Source organism: Martes martes, assembly GCF_963455335.1.
Source record: "Martes martes genome assembly, chromosome: 2".
Classification (NCBI taxonomy): Eukaryota; Metazoa; Chordata; class Mammalia; order Carnivora; family Mustelidae; genus Martes; species Martes martes.
Window position 1 is genome coordinate 47,330,089 of NC_137889.1, and position 21,619 is coordinate 47,351,707.

General features: G+C 48.7%; 1 protein-coding gene across 1 annotated transcript; it reads right to left on the reverse strand.

Annotated features, from left to right (window-relative positions):
- Window positions 1–9,987: 9,987 nt before the first annotated feature.
- Window positions 9,988–13,772, reverse strand: NKX2-6 (NK2 homeobox 6; the record flags this gene model as incomplete). The annotated part of the gene is made up of 2 exons (XM_080797302.1): window positions 9,988–10,613; window positions 13,490–13,772. 2 exons carry the CDS (start codon window positions 13,770–13,772, stop codon window positions 9,988–9,990), a joined length of 909 nt encoding a protein of 302 aa, XP_080653428.1.
- Between the last annotated feature and the right edge of the window lie 7,847 nt (window positions 13,773–21,619).

Consider the following 21,619-nt stretch of genomic DNA (forward strand, 5'->3'; position numbering starts at 1 on the left):
TGGTGGTTCAATGATATAATGCTTGCCAAGCATTTAGGGTGAGCACTTAGTGTGGGCTTAATAGGCGATCTTTATGCTTCTCTGCCCAGTGACCACGCACCTCTTCAACTTGCCTTCCACTTCCCCAGTGGCTCCACACAAGCATACCACCACATAAATATTCATAGAACACAGCTTCCCGGCTTCTACAGCCATGTTCTGGACAAGGAAGTAGAGGACAAGAGGAAAAAAGTAGCATAAGAGGAAAACTGACAAGAGGTGTTGAGGAGATGGAGGAACCAGAAGGTTCAAACGCTCCTAGTGGAAATGTAAATTAACGTAGCCACTTTGGATAAATAGCACACTCTACTAAACGTGCCCATATCCACACTTCCTGGTCTAGAATGCCCACATCTGGAACATACCCAACAGAAATGTGCTGCATATTCACCAAAAGACATGTACACGACATGTACAAGACAAGCAGCTGGAATTATGAAACAGCTGACCCTTGAACAACCTGGGTTTGAATGGGGGAGTCCACTAATACATGGGTTCTTTACGGTAGAGTAATGCAAGTGTGCTTTTGCTGCCTTATGATTCTGTTTTCTAAATTCTCATTTTAAATCCAGTATAGTTAACACACAGCATTATGCTAGTTTCAGATGGATGACAGTGATTCAACAGTTCTCTACATCACTCAGCGCTCATCAAGATTAGTGTGTTCTTAATCCCCTTCACCTACTTCTCCCCTCCCCCCACCCTGCCTTAGGATTTTCTTTATAACATTTTCTTTTCTCTAGCTTACTTTATTGTAAGAATAGAGTGTATAATACATATAACATACAAAATACATGTTAATTGACTATGTGCGTTAATGGTAAGGCTTCTGATTAGTAGTTAACTTTTGGGGAGAGTCAAAAGTTAGACAGAAACTATTGGTTTCTTCTCAAGTCATGATCCTGGGGTTGTGGAATCAGACCATATATCCGGCTCTGCGCTGGGCATGAAGCATGCTTAGGATTCTCTCTCTCCGCTCCGCGCCCCATCTCTCCCTCTCTAAAATAAATAAATAAACCATTTTTTAAAAGTTACACACAGATTTTTGACTATGCAGAGGGGTCAGTGCCTCTAACGCCCACATTGTTCAAGGGTCAACTGTAGTTCCAAACTGGAAATAGCCCAAATGTCCATGAAAAATAGACTAAAGAAATCCCCAGACCATCGAAAACCAAACAATATGAATGTGCAAACTGCCACTACCCACAGCAACACGAACGCATCTCACAAGCATACCGTTGAGTGAAGAAAAGCAGGCAAAACAATATACACCGTATGATTCCATTTAGATTAAGTTCAGGAACTGGCAAAATTAATACATGAAGTTAGAAGTAAAATTAGTAGTTTCCTTTGGGATCAGTGACACCAAGGGGATACAAGAGAGCTTCGGGCAAGAGATGGGGAATGTTAATGTTCTGTTTGATGATCTGGGCACCAATTACATGGGAAATTCACTTTGTGAAACTTCATTAAGGTGTATGTATGGCATTCATGCACTTTTCTCTATATGTGTTATGCTTCAATAAAAATTTGTAAAAATAAAATAAACCGGGTAAAATTTATTTCTTCAATCAAGAGCCTTATGCTCTCATCAGGGAACAATTAAAGAAACAACCAGCTGCAAATTGAGTGTTACTCAACAGAATACACCATGAGCTGTGAGAGCTAGGAAATCCTGACCAGGGGCCCTGACTTCCTCTAGGAGGTGGCTTTCGAGCTAGACCTCAGAGACCAAAAGGGGACCCATGCCTAGTATACCTAGGAACGCTAGATTAGTTGGCTGAGTGCAACAGAAGGTGTGTGGAAGAACCCAGCAGGAAATAGGGCTGGAAATGTAGGTAAAAGCTAAATTCTGGAGGTTCTCATGTATCAGGTTATAGAGTGTAGATTGTGTTTCAAAAGTGAATTTTTCATCAAGGAATACACAGTATTTTTTTTAAAGATTTCATTTATTTATTTGATAGAGAGAGCACAAGCAGAGGGAGTGGCAGGCAGAGGGAAAAGCAGGCTCTCCACTGAGCAGGGAGCCTGATGTGGGGCTCGATCCCAGGATCCTGGGATCATGACCTGAGCTGAAGGGAAATGCTCAGCTAGAGATGCCCAAGAAGGGACAGGAGATCTGGATCTGGAATTCTGGATAAGGGTAGAGCTGGAGATGTATAAGTGAGATTTGGAAGTTCCCTGCACAGGAATGGCAGCTAAGCCATCATAAGTCGATGCTAGCAGCTGGGGAGAGGGCAGGTGAGTTTAACCCTGTGACTGTGGGCAACCCAGAGGAGAGCCTTTCACATCACCTCACAGGGCCCTTGGTTTCCACACACTCTGTGTTGTACATTCCTTTCTACATTCCCCAGGCTCCCCGCGCCCCGCCCCCTCCCACCCCCACACCCACCCCATCCAAATTTGTTCACCCTTTCAGGGGGCTTATTGCAAGCTCCTTCTCTTTCCTCAATTTTTCTTCAATGACTTTAGCTTGGTTTATTTCTCTCCTAGACATCTCTTGTAACTGTGTCAGCTAGCTTTCTCATGTCCTGTGTCCTCTGCTACACGGGATGCCCACTGAGTTGCTACAGATAACAGCAGCCAAATAAGAAGCCAACAAAATGGCTTAAACAAGACCAGTGCTGAATTTTCTTTTCTATAATAGCCGGTGTGTAAGCAGAGCAGAGCCAATAAGATGCTGGGGCCCCACGCTTCTTCCATCTTGTTGCTGTGTCATAATCTAAGATACATGCTGTTGTGCCCACCATTCCATCTGCATAAGCCACAGGCAGAAAGAGAAGGGAAGAGAAGAGAAGGTCCCTTCCCTGCGAGGCTGTGTCCTGGAAGTGGCACACGTCACTTCTTACATCCCTTTAGCCACAACTTACTTACTTGGCCATTCCTAGCTGCAAAGGAGTCTGGGAAATAGAATCTTTATCTGCAAGAATAAAGAAAAGAGGGGAAAATGGATATTGGATGATAGCTAGAAGTCTCTGCCACATGTCTCCCCACTATCAGCATCCTTTGGGTAGGAATTTTAAGGGTAAATGTCCAATATTTCAATGAATAATTTATGTGTATAATGCACCCACTCTAAGTTTCTCCTGTAGTGTATTTTTTTTTTGAAGATTTTATTTATTTATTTGACACAGAGGGAGAGATTACAAGTAGGCAGAGAGGTAGGCAGAGAGAGAGGGAAGTAGGCTCCCTGCTGAGCAGAGAGCCCTATGAGGACCCTGAGATCAGGACCTAAGCCAAAGGCAGAGGCTTAACCCCCTGAGAAACCCAGGCACCCCAGCATATTTGGTTTTATAGGTGCTTGTCTGGCCCAGAGTTTCATGTCTGTGTCTTGTCTGAGTGTGACAAGACACTCAGAGAGTACCTGTATCAGGATGGGGAAGTCCTCGATGCCCCAGGAGCAGGTACCTGGGGGCCTGACTCACAGGTAATGCCCAGGGGAGACAGCAGGGGGCCAGAGTAGGACGGAAGACAGGAGCCATCAAAGGAAAGGTTCACCTCTGGCCCACTGAAGTCTTAACTTCAGATTCCAATTTCCTGGGCCCTAGAGTTTCAAGCGATTAAGCTGGGCTGGTGACAGGAGGAAGTGGAGTCATTGAGGCATGGACAGGAAGCAAGCAGGTCTGGCTGAGAACAGTTTATAAGGAAAGCCCCAGAGGGACTAGCAAGCTCTCTGAGATTTGCAGCCGAGGCTGCTGGGTATATCTGCTTTTCTTTTAGTGGAATCTGGACTGTGTCACTGAGACCGCATCCTTCTCTTGGGCCGAGGCCGGGGAGACTTGCTGGAGTCTAAACAGAGAGTCAGAGAGAAAGGCAGAGTGACTTTCCAGAAAGCTCTCCCCTTAGTGAGGGAAGTGGACCTAAGGAATAATAATAGCTCAGGACTGAATTATTCTCACTCTCCAGCGCTGGCCGCCTGAAAGTGTGAATCCGCATCTCTGGGGGTTCAAAGTGTAGGGGAGAGATGTCGAAAAAAAAAAAAAAAGGGCCAAGGGGCTGTCACAGCCAGAGTCTTTATAATATCTGCCCACAAGTGACTGAGAGGTTGTATCTCTCATGTCCACTTCCCACTCTCTCTGGCATTTTGCTTCCTCTTTATCCCCTTAGGAAGCTTTCTAAAGGGCTTCCATCCCTCCTCCGCATTTTCCCCTTAGGGGATAAAGAAAGCAGTGTCCCTCAATAGTTTTTTGATTTGTGTAAGGACCTGAACTCCTGATGAATATTCAGTAGGAATCACCCAGGAGCAGAGGGCAGGAGGTCTGGGGTCCCGTCTGAGTTTCTGGCCCTTGGAGCCTTTCTGTGGAATGGGCACAGGAATGCGCTTTGCCCCAAATGAATAGGCAATGGAATTATACGAAAATGAAAGGGGGTCCATCCGGGCGAGGCTGGTAGACTTATGAAACCTACACGGCAATCTGTCAGAGGACAGATCCTTGCCCTGCAAGCCAGTCCAGAGAGATCAGGTCAAGCTCCAGCTAGGGAAACCAGCCGTACCTGTGGGAAAGATGCGATCAGCAGCATTCATTACAATCCCCAGCTGGAAACCATTTATTTTTTTAGTAAATACATGCACCAAAGTATATGCGTTCAATGAAATACGATGTAGCAATGAAAGCTCAGAGGACTGGCTGGCTTGGTAGAGCCTGGGACTCTGAATCTAGGACTCAGGAGTTCAAGCCCCAGTTGGGTGTAGAGGTTACTTAAAAAAATAATAATAAAATTAAATTTAAAATACTAGAAGGAGGAGAAGAAAATGAGCAAACTAAAGCTCCACACAACAGCATAGATAAATCTCCCAAGCATCAAGTTAAATACAAGTCAGAAAAGAATACACTCGGTCTGATTCTATTTATGCGACATTCAAAGTGGGGCAAAACGAAACCATATCCTTGAGGGATGAGTCCCTGTGGGTAAATCCACAAAAAGAAGCCTGTAAATTAGCTTCACAAAAGTAGGAATAGCTGGTACCATCTTTGGGGAAAGAGGGAGGAGAGGGGTCTGCGTTCTGGGAGGGGCCTGCGGGAAGGGCTGCTGGGGAACCGGCACCCCCTGTTTCTTGCCTAGAGAGGGGGTTCCATCTGTGTTCACTTTACAATTTTCCCTTAAATTGTACATATACGTTTCATGTAGTCTTCTGGATATGATCCATCCCACAATTTAAAAAATGTAAATGTCTCTGAGATCCACAGGAAGCCACCCAAAATTAAAACTGTAGCTTCGGAGATCCACTGCCTCAATTTTATAAGTAAGGAGACCGAAGCCCGGAAGACTTACAGGCTTGGTCTAGGTCACAGAATGTGTCACTCGACGAAGCGGGACTAGAATGAGGTCCAACAACTTTTAACTCAGTGTTCCTGCACTGCCTTCTGCTTCTCTCAAGAGTCTTCTCTGTGGGACGGCTTTTTAAGCCTGGAAGTTCCCTTGTTTTGGGAAAAAGAAAAAAAAAAAAAGGTGAGTTAGTAGGCTGATATAATGAAGAGCTGATATAAACTCGGCAGTTGCAGACACTTTTCCAAATGGAATTTTAAAAGATTTCAATATGTCCTTCCAAAGGCACATCATTGTGGCGATAACATTGCAAAAAAACAAATACCAGAGAACTCTGGCCACTCTGAAATGTAGAGTTGCACTCCGGCTCCATCTGATTTACAGATGGTATCAGGATGAAGGGCTTGAAGGGGCTGGGGAGGGGGGAACAGGAAGGACAGGGAGCCAGGAAGTCTGCAATTTTATTGACTTATCCACCTGGGCTAGGTGAGACCCCTAGCCCTGGGACAGTCGGGAAAGGGACCTCTGCTATCTCTCTGAGAGCTTTTTTGTTTTGTTTAGAGGTCAATTACTTCCCATTTGGGAAATTTGTGAACATTAAGAGGTGACTGGAGTGACGGGCCTGAATGATGGAGATAAGAGCTGATTGCTTACTGAGCGCCTCCCGGGTGAAAGCCGGGCCTGGGATAAGCCGGGGACCCTAAAACGCACACACAAAGGGGCAGCTTTCAGAGCGCAGGAGAGATTACACGATGGAAGATGGGCAGCTTGGGGGGTGGGGTGGGTGTGATGAGCTGAGAGAGGGATTGTTTTAAAGTGATCTTGACAGGCAGAAAGTGGAGAGGTGGGAGGAGAGCATTTCCCTCCCCTCCCCTCTCCTTTTGGAAAGAAATCTTCGGTGCCCGGAGAATCTCAAACGTCCAGGCTCTCCTCTGAAGAGAAAGCCATGCATATGCACAAGGTTTTGTTAGTTTAGTTTTCTGGGTTTGTTTGTTTGTTTGTTTATTCGTTTAGACCAGCAAGTGTGGATGCTACAAATATCTGGAGAACAGAACAGAAAATGTCACAAATCAACGGAACCTCTGAAGGATCTTGGCATAAATGAGAGGAACCCTCCGGCCGCCGCCCACATGCCTTCAGCCAACTGGATGCAGTTTACAAATTCCCAGAAGCGAGCCTTGAATTGTCTCCGAGACTCCTGTAAAATAGGAACGTGGCTTTGGCACGTGCTCACTTCACTTTTCTCCGTTCCTAAATCTTAGACCTTTCCTGGAAACTCTCCCAGGAAACAGTGTCATTCCCAAACTAATCGCCAGGCCTAATCACCTCCTGCGGGCACCCAGTACACCCCCGCCCCGCCACCACTTCTCCATCTTTCTAGAGGGGCATATTTTCTGTCCTAGTTGACACGCAGCAACTACCACCGTGTATTTTTAGATACATTTCTCATGTGAGTCTCCGGTATCCAATTAGATAATACGGTTTTTAAGGGCAACAGCAAATCTTACTTCCTCTTGTAGCCCTTCCAGAAATGTTTGGCGATGACTGAGTTACTGACCTGACGATTGAGCCAAGTCCCCTTCCCCTTCACTCACAGCCTAAAACCAAGCCCTGGCTCTTCCTCCTGTGTTTTTCCATGCTGTACAAAGTGCGAGGGGAGTGTGGGAACTAAGGCCTATTCAGAACATCACATGTCTGCCAACTGCCTCTTGGGTTACTTTCCTATGTTAAAAGGAGCAAACGGGTAAAGAAACTAACACTTATTAGTTTTCTACTTCTGTACCCGGGACTTGGCCAGATCTGTGGGTGATGAGCTACACTTCGGGGGTAAGGACCTTACCCAAAGAACAGCAACAAAGGATTTTTTAAAATTACCATGTAGTACTTTAGAATCTGATCTTGGGGGCGTCTGGGTCGATCAGTTGTTAAGCATCTGCCTTCGGCTCAGGCCATAGTCCCAGGGTCCTCGGATGGAGCCCCACGTTGGGTTCCTTGCTCAATGGGGAGCCTGCTTTTCCCTCCCCCACTCCCCCAGCTTGTGTTCCCTCTCTCGCTGTGTCTCTCTGTCAAATAAATAAAAATAAAATCTTAAAAAAAAAAAAAGAATCTGGGACGCCTGGGTGGCTCAGTCAGTTAAGCCTCTGCCTTCGCCTCGGGTCATGATCCTGGGGTCCTGGGATCGAGCCCCACATCGGGCCCCCTGCTTGGTGGGGAGCCTGCTTCTCCCTTTCCCACTCCCCCTGCTTGTGTTCCCTCTCTCCCTGTCTCTGTCTCTGTCAAATAAATCAATAAATAAAATCTTTAAAAAAAAATCTGATCTCGGAAAAATGTAACACAACTCACTTAACAACTGAGAGCTAGGCAGATGGTTACTTAGTAGAAGCACTGAACATAGAGTCACCTGTCATAAATGTAAGCCTGGTGGTCACAGACACCTTCCTTTTGTAAAGAATATCCCCCCACACACACCAGGGCGCCTGGGTGGCTCAGTCCTTAAGCCTTTGCATTGGGCTCAGGTCGTGATCCCAGTGTCTTGGAATTGTGAGCCCCGCATCTGGCTCCCTGCTCAGTGGGGAGCCTGCTTCTCCCTCTCTCTGCCCCTCTTCCAGCTTGTACTGTCTCTCTCACTTGCTCACTCTCTGTCTCACAAATAAATAAAATCTTTAAAAAAAAAAAAAGGAATGCCATCTCAAAGCGAAAGAGGGATGGTCTTTCCCTCGTGATGGAGATTTTAACTATAACCACTATTTTTTAAAAAAATCTTATCTTAATTGACGAAGGAATATTTATTGAGAGTTCCAGATTTAAAGTCTACATACTGGGGCGCCTGGGTGGCTCAGTCGTTGGGCGTCTGCCTTCGGCTCAAGTCATGATCCCAGGGTCCTGGGATTGAGCCCTGCATCAGGCTCCCTGCTCTGCCGGAAGCCTGCTTCTCCTTCTCCCACTCCCCCTGCTTGTGTTCCCTCTCTCACTGTCTCTCTCTCTGTGTCAAATAAATAAATAAAATCTTTTTAAAAAATAATAAAGTCTACATACTGCCCTTTTAAACCTCAGGAGCATAGCACTAACTATAATTGCAAGACACTGTAGGGGTATTTCTAACCATATTTTTATTAACAGCAAAGACAGAGAAATAATAGAGAAAAGGGTGAGAATGAAAAGGAGAGGAAATGTAAGGAAATGGTAGTTAAGGAAGAAGAATGGTAGATTTAAGAGATGAAAGCTTTCCATAGTTAGGTGTAGTTTACAAAGAACCAAGGAGTCTGTTTTCCCACATTGGTGAAAACAACCAGGACATATTCAGAAATGAGCAAATGCGGGACGAGTACATTTTGATTAAATATTCAAATTTATTAAATAGAATTTACCTTTTGGTGAGTTAGTGGTGGAGGGGTGAAGAACCAGAGTTTTCATCATCTAAAAATATTATCCAGGAGGAAAAAAAAGCCTGGTTTCCCTACTAGTGCCTGCCAAAGATTAATGTATTTGATCCCTTGTTTCCCTTAATAAAATGAGCTTGTTTTCGGTCTTCAATTTGCATAACTTCAAACATATTTGGGGAGGGAAGTCATAATTTCCCCTAAAATTCAGGCTTCCTACCCCTGGTGTTTGACATATGGACACAGGGAGGCCTCCTTTCCTGATGCGCAATTAAGACAAGGATTATGTTTTGAAAGAAACCCTACAGAGGGAGAGGGGGCTGTGAGAGAAGAAATCAGCTAACGGATCTCCAGGGCTCCAGCCATTTCGTTTCCCTAGGGAATCCGATGTGTCCCGAGGAGTCAGAACTTCTGGGCTTCATTTTTTATTTTAATTCGCCGTCGTGTAGGAGGTAAGTAGAGGTGGAGAAATTATAGTGGCCTACACACATGGACACACACAAATACATGTAGGATATTTACCCAAGGTGCTGAGGTGTGTACACGGGGTAAAATGCAGTGACCTTGAAGGGGAGGACCAGAATGTACAGGATGCCTTCCCAGAGAGCAACGGCGTCCCGGGAGAAAGAAGGCGGAGTTCTCGGAGAGCAGCCTGGGGGCCCCGGGGCGAGGGGTGGGGGAGAAAAAGGGGAAGGCGGGAGGGGGAGAGGAAAGGGGAGGAGGGGGGAGGGGCGGCTTACTCTCCCGGGAGGGCTCGGCTCACACAATAGTCTCTCTCCCAGACCTCTAGGATCCTCTCCCCCCGCCCCACGCCCGCTCTTCACTCCAGCTCCCACACCTCACTCCGCTACTTTTTACATTCATTCCCCAACCTCTTGCCTCTAATGGAGGATCGTGGGCCTCTAGGGAGCCCCACCCCCACTCACAGCCCCCCTCCCCCGGGCCAGGCCCCCAGGCTGCTGCACACAAATTAAAGAGCCTATTAGCAAACCCTGGGTTTGAGGCCCGACAGTCACTTGCCTCGCTACTGCTCCGACGCCCGAAACTGCCAACCATCCTATAGACTTTCCTTCCTCCCCCTGCTGCCCCGCGCACTTTAGGTCCCCGGAGAGAGGAATGTCCCCAGTGCCTCAGCGGGATGGCCTGTTGGGGGCAATTCTCAGTTCAGGGATTGCTCAGGGAGAAGTACCATCGGGTCGCCTATTCCCTCCGCCGCCGCCGCTCATCCAGGCCGAAGCCGGTGTGCGGAGAGGCTGGGACGGAGCCCCAGGACACGGTGGGCGGACGGAGCGCAGGCGCCTCACCAGGCCCTGACACCCTGCAGCGGGGCGGGCAGAGGGCTCTGCGGGCTGGCGCTGGGGCCACCCCCAGCGAAGCCGGCGCGGGCCAGAGGTGCGGGCGGCACGGGACCCGGGGGCGCACCCGCGTAGCCACCACCGTAGCCGGCGCCGAAAGCAGCGCCCGCGTAGCCGCCGTAACAGGAATAGGGCGCCGCGGCCGCGCTGTAGGGGCCGGAAAAGGCCGGCGCGCCGGGGCCCAGGCAGGGCTTGCCGTCCCGCACAAGCACGGGCACCGCCACCCGGCGCGGCGCTAGGGGGTGGCCCGCCAGTTCTAGGGACTTGTCCTGGCGCTGTCTCTTGCACTTGTAGCGCCGGTTCTGGAACCAGATCTTGACCTGCGTAGGCGTGAGCTGCAGCGCGCCGGCCAGGTGCTCGCGCTCGGGCGCCGACAGGTACCGCTGCTGCTTGAAGCGCCGCTCCAGCGCCAGCACCTGCGCCTGCGAAAAAAGCACGCGCGGCTTCCGCCGCTGCCGCGCCTTGGGCTGCTCGGTGCTGTCCCCGGGCGTGCCGATGCCAACGTCGCCAACGCAGCGCTCCGGCCCCCTGGTCCCGCCGTGGAGGGGCGGGACTGCGCTGAGGCCCGGCTCTAAAAGCACAGGAAGGAACAGCGTCAGCGCCCAGCCTCAGGCTTACCTGAGCAAGTGTTGCGTCGTTTTTCAGGGACTCCCCTCTCCCCTGGTAGCCTTCGCGTCGCGTCCCCTTTGGTCGTCTCTGCTGACCCCTCCCCCCGTCCCAGGAGGGTCTGTAGGTTCCTTTCCCCCAAGCCCTGTCACGATTGTCCCTGCAGGCACATACGTAAATTGTGACATTCTAGGGTCTCCGGTGTGCAGCCGTTTCCCAAAAGGTAGTTGATCTAAAACAACTTCATTTTCTTCTTAGAATCTATGTGTATAGGTGGGGTGGGGTTGATTCGCCGTGATTCGATTCTAAAGTGTGGCCGAGTTTGGGAGAGCTTTTGCCGCAAGGACCGAGTGCAAATGTGGGGGACTTTTAGATGGAAATTGACCTTGGACTGCCCTTGGTGGAAAGAAGGGGTGTAGAAAGGGGGAGAGATCGAGATAGAAAGAGAAAGCGCTAAAACTTGGCGACGCCCTTGCCCGTGGGTTCCTGTCTGCCTGGTTATCTGTGGTGGTCCCACACGCATCACCAGGTATTCCCATCCAAGCTCAGGAGTGGGTGTCCTGAGTATCTTCCACCTTCACCCCACCTTTGCACACACCCTTGTCTTTCTGGTTATCAAGTGCACCGTCACCAGGGACCCGTCCCATCTTTCTTGCACGTGATGCTCTGTAAACCAAATTAGCAAAATAAAATAAAGGTGAACGAAATATTTTTCTGACTCCTAATTCTTGGCTCAGAAACTGAGTGTCCCTTGGAGGCATATATAAAGTTTAGATCCACATTTGGCTTTTGAAAAAGCAGCCTCTTTCTCCTTTGGGTTGTCTTTGGTAAGCAGGTGGCGTTGGTTTCGCTGACTTCCTCTTCCCTGAGGTGGTGTCCTACCTGGTCACCCCGAGGTGGCTGTGTCTGAAGCCCACCGAAATACAACCTTTCCTTCCCTTCTTCCCACCTCTCTTCTGTCTTAGCTAAGCTGTGTTTTAACCCAAGGGTGGGTAGAGAGGAAACGCTGAGTTTTCATGGGAAGGCACGCCAGGAGAAACCAGGAACGTGGAGTGGCTGTAAGTTCATGGTCAGGTGAAGCACCTAATTAGAGAAGGTGTGGGTTGGAACCTGACTTCAAATCCCCAACCCCAGTGGCACAATTTCCTATGAGCAGGTGATGGGGCTCTTTGGTATTTGAAGTTTGAGGAAATGAAAACTTTCTTCAGACAAGCCAGTGCTCAGAGAAACTGAGGCCATCTCTTTTCTCAAAGAAGAAAAATACGCACTGGGGTTTTATTCTTAGCAAATGGAAAAGTAACAGCTGACCTTCAGCAAGTCTTTGGAACTAGCAGGATCCCATTTGAGAGTCGCTGACCAGGCAGGCCATGGGGCGCCCTCCTGATCACTGTCTGGAGCCCCTCTCGCCCTGTGTCCTTGAAAGCAAGGTGGTTTGGCTGGGAACAGATGAGTGCATTGCTTACCAGGAAGGTTCGATCATTGCGGTGGCCCTGGGCTTGGTTTCTGGAGCTGGGCGTGGGTCCCTTCTAGGTGTCCAGGGCGGGCATCCGCTTAAGAATTGCTGCCCAAAGTTCGCCAGAGGAGGAAGGCGCTGTGTGAGCCTTCAGCTGCTAGGTGACAGCTGTGGGCCGAGGACTGTGACCCTTTCTCAGCAAGGCCAGAGTGAATGCGGATCTGGATGAGCATCTCCGAAGGCATTAATGTTTACAGTCCATGGCAGAGCACCCCCAGACTTCTCTGCGAACACAGCAAAGTCCAATGTTCTCCAGGCTCCTGCAGTTGATGAATAACGAGGCTACTAGTTGAGGAACAACTGCAAACTAACCCCTTTACTTATTTGTTGCGCCTTGAATGGATGGGCGGTGGCACAGCCTGGCAGGGGAAGGCCGATCTGCGAGGCCTCCGTGGGGCTCCCCAACCGGCACCAGGAGACTGTAGACCGAGGTGCAGAGGTTTGTCCAGAGGTAGAGTAGCTTTTTCATCCCTCCGAATGTCGAGACTCCCCTGCGGAAGTTTCTTGGGTCGCAGGACACAAGGCAACACAACTCACTGCCTGCTCCTTCCCTTCCTGCGGATGGACGCAGGGGCCTGGAGCTCGCTGTCCGTGCCCCCGGGGTTGTGCTTTCGGAGAGGGGGTGCCCAGAGTCCCCGGAGTACTCTCCCAGAGCAGCGAAACCGGAGCTCCCCTTCTATGCTCCCAGACGCAGAGGATTGGCCTTCCAGGCCTAGGGACTCAGATATTAACTGATCTGGTCGCCACTCTCGTTGTCCGGACCAGGAATCCGGGCGGAGGATTGACTGCGCTGGCCAGGCCACTTAGCAAGCCCCAAGAAAGGGCTGCGATTGACCCAGCGGAGCCGGTGGAGTTTCCACTCCCAGGCGGTCGGCTGCTGTGATGGCTACAGTTCTGGCAGACGCTTTAGGGTAGAGAGACGCGGACGTGGCAGGGAAGTCTGGTGGTGGTGGAGCACAGCTAAGATACTGTAGAGGGCTTCGCTGTAAGAAAGAGGAGCTGGAGTTTCTGGGGAGTGTGGCTGGCTGCGAAAGGACATGATGCCTTTTTGGGAATCAGTGGACAGGCTGTGGAAATTATGAACCCCTAAGATGCGGGACTTATTTTGTTAGGGACGCGGAAAGCATACTGGGTGTCTGGAGGAGATGGGAAGAGGGGTCTGAGAGATCTGCCATTTGGAATCCTCTAATAAGAGAAAATGGGGCTAGGCCTTTGGAGCAGAAGAGACCCGGAGATGCGTGTAACCCGCAGGCGTCAGCTGGTGGTGCTGATGCCCCTAACAGCCATGATCTCCTTGTAGGAGCCAAGACCTGAGCACACGTACTCACCTGGCTCCCCAACCCGTTCTGCGTCCATGTCCGTGACTGTCTCACAGGGACCACCAGGAGACCCCGACTCGTCCTGCCTTCTGCCGCTGCCGCCGCCGCCTGCCCTGCAGGTGCTGGGAACCTCTGCCTTTCGCGGTTCTGGAACCAATCGCCGACACTGAAAGCTTTCAGGGATCCTCCGTGTCCCCCGGAGTTGCAAGGACTCGGAATCAATCTGCTCTCGCTCCAGCCTCAGGATGTCATCGACCGAGAAGGGGGTGGAGGCGACAGGGTTCGGCAGCATTCCAAAGGCGGAGGAGGTGGGGGTGAGGTGGCCCCCGTCCCCCAGGAGCGCAGCGCCCGGAGCACCCCGTCTTGTCGCTGCAGGCACCGCAGACCCGAGGTCTGGGGCAGACGCCAAGTATCCAGCACTGCGCCTTTCTCTGGGCCATCCCTGCAGACGGGGTGACCGAGGCCAAGTGACGAGATTGCCGACTCTCATTGGTCCGGGCAGAAACCACGTGCAAGCCCGCACCCTCCTCCCCCAGGAGCTTTCTTCCCGAGCCCTACTAATTCCACTCCAACCCCCAGCCACCCTCGGAAAGGTTTGATTTGTGTTGACGGCTCTCAAAAGCAGGGGAAACAGGAGAGAGTGCTGTGCGCGGCCCAACTCTAGGTGAACACGGTTCAGGTGGGAGCGGCCGTGGTCAATCCCCTGCCCAAGGGGGCTCTCCTAGAGGACTTAAGGGCTTGGGGGGTGGAACTTTTGCTCTACAACCGAAACCTACCCATCGGCCCGGCGTTAACTCAATTCTCCAATCTTCCATGGAGGAAAACTGAGGTGGAGACAGTTGGGCACCCATGGGATTGAAGGAACATGCTGGAGTCTTACTGGGCGCATGGTGGGGGCCCCCCCGCGGCGGGAAGCCGGGTCCAGGCAGCCGAGGCTGGGCGGCGGACAAGCTAGTCTTCACCGTCGATGCCTATATTAAGCGGGAAACGTCTCACTTAGAGCAGAATCTGGGTCTGGGGATCCCAGATCAGCCATTTCATAGGAGGAGCTTCTCAGCTTGGGGGGTGAAGAAAGGGCTAGGAAGCTATACTGGCGGGGGGGGGGCGCCTCTTTGCCAGCTCTACGGCTGGATGCGGAAAGGTAATAGCCCCAGCCCTCTGGAAGGTGCCAGACAGGGGCTCACCTTGCCCTTCTTGTCCTCAGTTCCTTCTCTCCCTCCTCTTTATTCTCCCTGAAGTTGATTGTTTTCAGCGAGCATGTGTGTGTCCTCGTGTCCCCTTTCCCCCACCCCCAAGGGGTGGGAAGTTTTGACCAGCATTAGATCTTCAGAAAACCTCCTCTCACAAGGCTGGCACCCAGTGAAGAGAGAGTGTGGGGGCGCCTTGGTGGGTCAGTGGGCTAAGCATCAGCCTTTGGCTCCAAACATGACCTCAGGTCCTAGGGTCCAGCTGGCTTGGGGCTCCCTGCTCAGTAGGGAGCCTGCTTCTCCCTCTCCCTTTGCCATTTCCCCGCTCCCCTGCTTGTGCTCTGGCTCTCTATCTCTCTGTCAAATAAATAAATTAATAAAATCTTTCAAAAGAGAGAGAAAGGGAGAAACTGTGTACAGTGGCTATGAACGTGGGGGTGGAGTCAAAATGTCTAGCCCTTGCTCTGGAACACATCAGCTGTGGGATTCCGCCAAAGTTTACCTCTGTCAACTTGGGTTTAATTTTAAAATGGAGATAAGAATAAGCCCATCATAGGATGATTGTGAGAACGGAGATAATGTGTATGAGACCACATTATCCAATGGCTGTCCACTGCTATTGCTGTCCACTGCTATTGCTCATGCTACCTTGGTTCAGTTAAGAAAACATGATTTGAGGTCGGCAGTCTTAGCACAGACTCTAGGGAGTTTAAAAATATCTTTTAATCAAAATGAGATCTCACTAGAGTTCTTCTTTGGGATTTCAGATCAACTATTTCTTAAATAGATCTTCTTGAGAGAATTCAATATTACAAGAACGGTCTGGGCTTTATTACTACCTGAAATTTCAGATAAGTTGAACTCATCTCCCTAGGCTATGGGCACAAAATTTCTCACGAAATTGCAGCACAACCAGCTAATGGTTTCTTATACATCATTTCATTTAGTCTTTACATCAAAGCTATACGCCAAGTGTTCCCAGTTTCTCCTTCCTCCCTTCTTCCTTTCTTCCTTCTTGTCATCTTCAGTGAGGAGTCACCATCAGAGAGGTTAAGCAGCTCTGAGGTGGCCCAGCTCTCCAACAGCAGGGCGCACCAGGAATCTGGTTTTGCGGAAACAGTATACCCCCCAACTTTTTGTCTGAAGGAGATATGGCTTTACCCCCCAGAGACCTCGAAATCTTGTGATAACACATATGTTTCTTTAATTGTTTTTTCTGATTATAAAAGTCATTATTCACCCTTTGGGGGGAAAATAAAATAAGAAAAGTTGAAAAGAAAACAAGAGTCATCCAGAGGTGACCTTCTTCCTTCTTTCTATATCTTTGCATAGGCTATATGCGAATTTGTATATTTTAAATTTACATCGTAAGCATGTCCAGGACTTCATTAAAGAGTTTTTTACAAATGTGTTTTAAAATTACAATATAATAGTCCATGTTATGGATGATTCATAATAGACTGTGCTTATAGTTTTAGATTGTATCTGCTGTTTTTCTGTCACTCATTAAAGCTTCAGAGAAGGACTTCATGCCTTCAACTTTGTCAACGCTTTGGATTATCTCCTCAGGATAAATACCTAGAACAAATATTAATGAATCAAATGTTTTAATGCTCATGAAACATATCCCACGACTTCCTAAAAAAATAGTATGATCGCATCCTCCTCTCTGCAGCTATTTACTGGGACTTCCCAGACACCCGAAAGTGGGTGAATTTAGAACATTTCCATGTTCACAACATTTCACCGCCCCCTCGGCTCCAGCAGCTTTGCTCAGTGGTGTCCTCTCAAGCTAGGGCTGGGGGTGACCTGGGATAAAGACATCAAGCGTAGACCGCCGGCCAGCACATTGTTCCAGGGTGGAATTCTCCCGGTGGACTATCACGCTCTAGGACATTGGAGGGGAAAAAAAAAGACACCTTGAGAGGGTCTTGGCATCAAAAGCCCTGAGTTCAAATCCTACTCTCGGGTTCCAGCTTTGTTTTCCCCTCCTGGTTTGTTAGAGATCTGGGGCACGAACAGTCTTTCTGATCCCTGGCAGTTCGTGCAGACTCGAGTCTGCGTTAGGGAAAGAGCGGCTTGGGCTCAGGCTCCCTCACACTCAAAGCAAACCCGGACCGAGGTGTGCGGACGGCTCTTGCCCAACTGCGGTGGGGAGAGAGGCTGTCCTTCTGCCTCGCCTGTCCCCGCCGCGCAGCCCGGCCGGAGCAAACGTACTGGTCTCCGCTTTTCTTGCTCTCGGCTCGCCCGGGTCTCGCTCTCCCCAAGTCACCTCCAGGACACCCCACGGCCCCGCCCCGGGACCGGGACGCTGCGGTAAACAGCCCGGGCCTCGGCGTCACCCCTTCGTCCTCCTCTACCGCTACAGCGCACTGGGAGCGTCCCCTCGGGAGAGTGGAACTCGTAACGTTCATGTTACCTGCTCGGTCCTTTGCAGCCTCAATAACCACTGCCCCGCGGCGAAAGGGGAACGCGAGCGATCTGGCCACAGGCCGAAGCGAGGGCATCCGGGAGGGGCAAGGAGTAGCTAGGACGGGCGTCAGGAGCAGAAAATGTGGGGAGTTCCCAGCCTCTTAGACTGGGCCGGGCACAGTCCTGACAGTGCGCTGGGGGTGGTGTGTGTGTGTGTGTGTGTGTGTGTGTGTCCCCGTTCCTAGCTCAAGAGCAGAGAAGTCGTCATCTCTATTCTTTTTTTTATTTGTTTGTTTGTTTTAAGTAGGCTTCAGGCCTCCCAGGGAGGAGGAGTAGGGGCTTGAACTCCAGATCCTGAGATTAAGACCTGAGCTAAAATCAAGTGTCTGTCTGATGCTTAACTGACTGAGCCACCGAGGCGCCTCACCTCATCTCTATTCTTGAAATGAGATTGAGGGTCTACATTTGGCCTGGTCATGATGGGAGGGGGTCCTGGGGTGGAGCCCCAAGTTGGGCTCCCTGCTCAGCGGAAAGCCAGCTTTCGCCCTCCCACTGCTACTCCCTCTGCTTGTACTCTCTCTCTGTCAAATAAATAAGTAAAATCTTTTTTTAAAAAGATTTTATTTATTTATTTGACAGAGAGATCACAAATAGGCAGAGTCAGGCAGAGAGAGGGGGGAAGCAGGCTCCCCGCTGAGCAGAGAGACTCGAGCCCAGGACCCTGAGATCACGACCTGAGCCGAAGGCAGAGGCTTTAACACACTGAGCCACCCAAGCGCCCCAATAAGTAAAATCTTAAATAAAATAAAATAAGATGAAATGGGGCCAGCCATGCCAGGGGTGTGAGAGGATCTGCCTTAGTACACTTAGGTTGCACAATAAATAAAATGCTAGCAAACCAAACTAGGTCCATAAACATGTGTGAAGTGCATATCCTGGGCCAGCTCAGTCCAAGCTGTGAGCACACTAAGGAAATGAGCAGCCTCAGCCCTTTTCTCTCATCCCAGTCTTGCACAGGAGCCAGACTTTTAAATTATTTCCATGGAGTGTGATCCTCAGCACAATCATAGAACATTTGTGTATGATGTATATTGAACCTCTTTCCATCCACAGTTAAAGAGTCCTCCCGCCCCGCCCTCCACCACCAGTTTCTTTCAGACCTTCCTAAAATGAAGGGATTCTATCTTTAAAATCCTATATACAACAGGCAACTCCAAGTGAAGTCAGGTGCTGGGGGCCTTGAAGGCCTGCAGGAAATCAACTGAGGTTTCTCAAGGGGAGCTGGATCCCCACTAGACTAGACTAGACTAGACTGGGGCTCTGGTCTAGGTCTGTTCCACAGTGTGCCTCCAGGGCTTAGGCTAGTAACTGTATACTTAATAGGTCTTCAAAAAACATTTGTTGGATAAAGAAATCTGCCCTGTTTGCAGGGGATAGTCTCTAGCATACTCTGGGGACTGGTCCAGAGGTATCAGGCCCACCCAGGGCTGGGGAAACTGAGTTGCCCACTGTTACAATTTCTGCTTTGCCACTGTCTCTTTCGCTGGGATGCATTTTAAAATATTGTAGTACTTTTTATTTTTTGAATATGTGAAACATTAACATAATTCTAAAAGCCAGAGTTATGCAAAAATGTGTATTCCAGGATGTGACCACTACACCTTTACCCTTTCTAGTCTTATTCTCATGACCACTCACCATCCTTCCCCGGTTCCTACACACTTGCGATCTCATCACTATATTTTTTTTTGTGCTCCCCACCCCCCCATAAATGATCAGATACATGTATTTCTTTCAAAAAAAATTTTCCCTTCTTTACCTGACAAGGTAGCATAATATGGGTAGTCCTTCTTGTTGCTATGAGGTAGTGGCACTTAACAAGATTTTTGTATTGATATTATGCTTCTCATTGCTACCCGTGGGTGGCTGTTGCTCTATACACAGGATGTCTTTGTTGTAATATCAGTGTCTGTGCCATTTCTACCTGCTTTCTTTTGCTCAAAATAAGCTGTTCCATGTCTACAATATTCCCATGACACTGAAAATCTCACACTATTCCTGACTGTTGGTGCAAATCTTCATAGCCTACCCCCCCCCCCCCCCCCCCCGCCAACAGATTGCATAACTATGGTCTTAAGGCAAATCCTTTCAAAACAACTCATTGAATTTCCTCATTTTTATTATTATTTTTAAAAATGTTTTATTTATTTATTTGAAACAGAGGGAGATCACAAGTAGGCAGACAGGCAGGCAGGGGGAGGGGAAGCAGGCTCCCTGCTGAGCAGAGGGCCCCAGGCTCCCCTTGATCGCAGGACCCTGAGACCATGACCCGAGCCGAATGCAGAGGCTTAACCCACTGAGCCACCCAGGAACTCCTAAATTTTCTCATAAAAAAAAAAAATGACTGTTTCTCATTTTTTTCTTTTAACTTAATAGTCTCTATTTTACAAGGTAAAGAACACCGAGGTTACCTATGGTGCCAAACCACACAGCTACCGAACAGCTGGGCAGGATCCAGATTTCTCTGGAGGGAGATCCTGGGTCTTTTTACCACAGGGCCAGCCACGCCACAAACATAAACTATTGCCCTTTACCTCTTCTCTCCTTGCGCACACTCGGATTCCCCCGGAGTAGAATGAAGATTTGAAAAATAACTCAGATTATTCTGAAAATAACTCTGAGAGGTGTGTAAAGCAGTTATTATTTCCAGGTTGTAAAAGAGAAAGCCAAGACAAAGAAAGGTTAAGAGATCTGTTTGGGGCCACACATATCTCATTTTCAGCAGGGAGCTTTTTCCCTTAGAGCACACGTGCTAAGACGGACGCAGTTGTTTGGTAATCGTCTTTTCTTATGTGTCTCCCTACTTCTTCACTCAGGTCTTCTTAGCACCCTTGTTTCTAAGAAAAATTCACTACACATTTTAAAATTTCACTGAAGCTGTTACTTCAGTTTTTTCTGAATCCTTTTTATTCGATTCAGTAGATATTCTTTGAGTGCCTATTACATAAGGGAAGGTAATCATAAAATCAATCTTCCAAACCAAGGACATTTGTAAAAAGAAGGAAACACTCATGGGATGGGATGTCAGGCACAAACCACAATTGTTCCAAACAAACCACAACATTTGGTCACCCTATATATAAGGCAGTTAGCAACGTCTTAGGACACAAAGATACATAGCACACATTCCAGAATCCTCCAGGAGTATCCGGTCCAGTAGGGGAGAAGACAAGTGAACTTTTATAATAGAATGTTGCCAGCACAATTTTATCTGGTGGACTGACATTAATGGGCTTAATTTCACCTGCCTGATGAAGGAAGACATTTTTTACTTTAATTCTAGTGTCATCCTCAAGATCTATGATGTGAATCCGATTGTCATATTTAAGAGGCTGGTTGATGATGGGTGCATCCTTTTTTCCACAGCCTCACCTGCAGCCACACACCTGAAGATCCCTCTTAGCACAGACTCCTCCCCAGAACCAGGGGTGCTCCCAGCTTCCATCTCCTCTTAGAGATACTCTTAGAATTTGCTCCTTTCGCTTAACAGTATATCCTGGAGACCACACTCCTGAACCTACTGGTTCAGAGAGATTGTCCTTATTCTTTTTTACAGTCATTCATTGTATGTGAATGTGCCTTAGTTTATTTAACCAATTTCCTGTGAATATTTAGATTTTCTCAATAGTTTACATTATGAATGATGTAATAGTTGTTGCTATGCGTTTTGATATTGCTAGAAGTATATCTTCTGAGATATATCTAGAAGTAGATTATGGGTCGAAAGTAAATGCATATATAATTTATTTAGGCATTGTCAAATTCCTCTCCAGAATGGTTGCACAGGCTCGTCTTCCCCAAGCAGTGTATGAGAGTGCCTACCTCTCTGGTACCAGCCTGGACAACTGAATGTATTATACCTTTTAATTTTCACCAATCTGATAGGTGAGAAATGATATCTCAGTGTTTTTTTTTAAAGATTTTATTTATTGATTTGACAGAGATCACAAGTAGGCAGAGAGGCAGGCAGAGAGAGAAGAAGGGAAGCAGGCTCCCTGCTGAGCAGAGAGCCCGATGGGGAGCTCGGTCCCAGGACCCTGGGATCATGACCTGAGCCGAAGGCCAAGGCTTTTTAACCCACTGAGCCACCCAGGAGCCCCTCAGTGTTGTTTTAATTTGCATTTCTCTAAATATGAGACAGAACATCTATTTATCTTTTAAAAGATATTTACATGTCTATGTATGTAGATATATATATGCATGAACGATATACAAATATAAAAAACACACCCCTATTTAAATTGTATCTTTCTTCCATATTCTATCAATTTTTAAAAAAGATTTTATTTATTTATTTGACAGACAGATCACAAGCAGGCAGAGAGGCAGGCAGCGAGAGAGGAGGAAGCAAGCTCTTCGTGGAGCAGAGAGCCTGATGTGAGGCTCGATCCCAGGATCCTGGGATCATGACCTGAGCCGAAGGCCAAGGCTTTTTAACCTACTGAGCCACCCTGGCGCCCCTATTCTATCAATTTTTGAG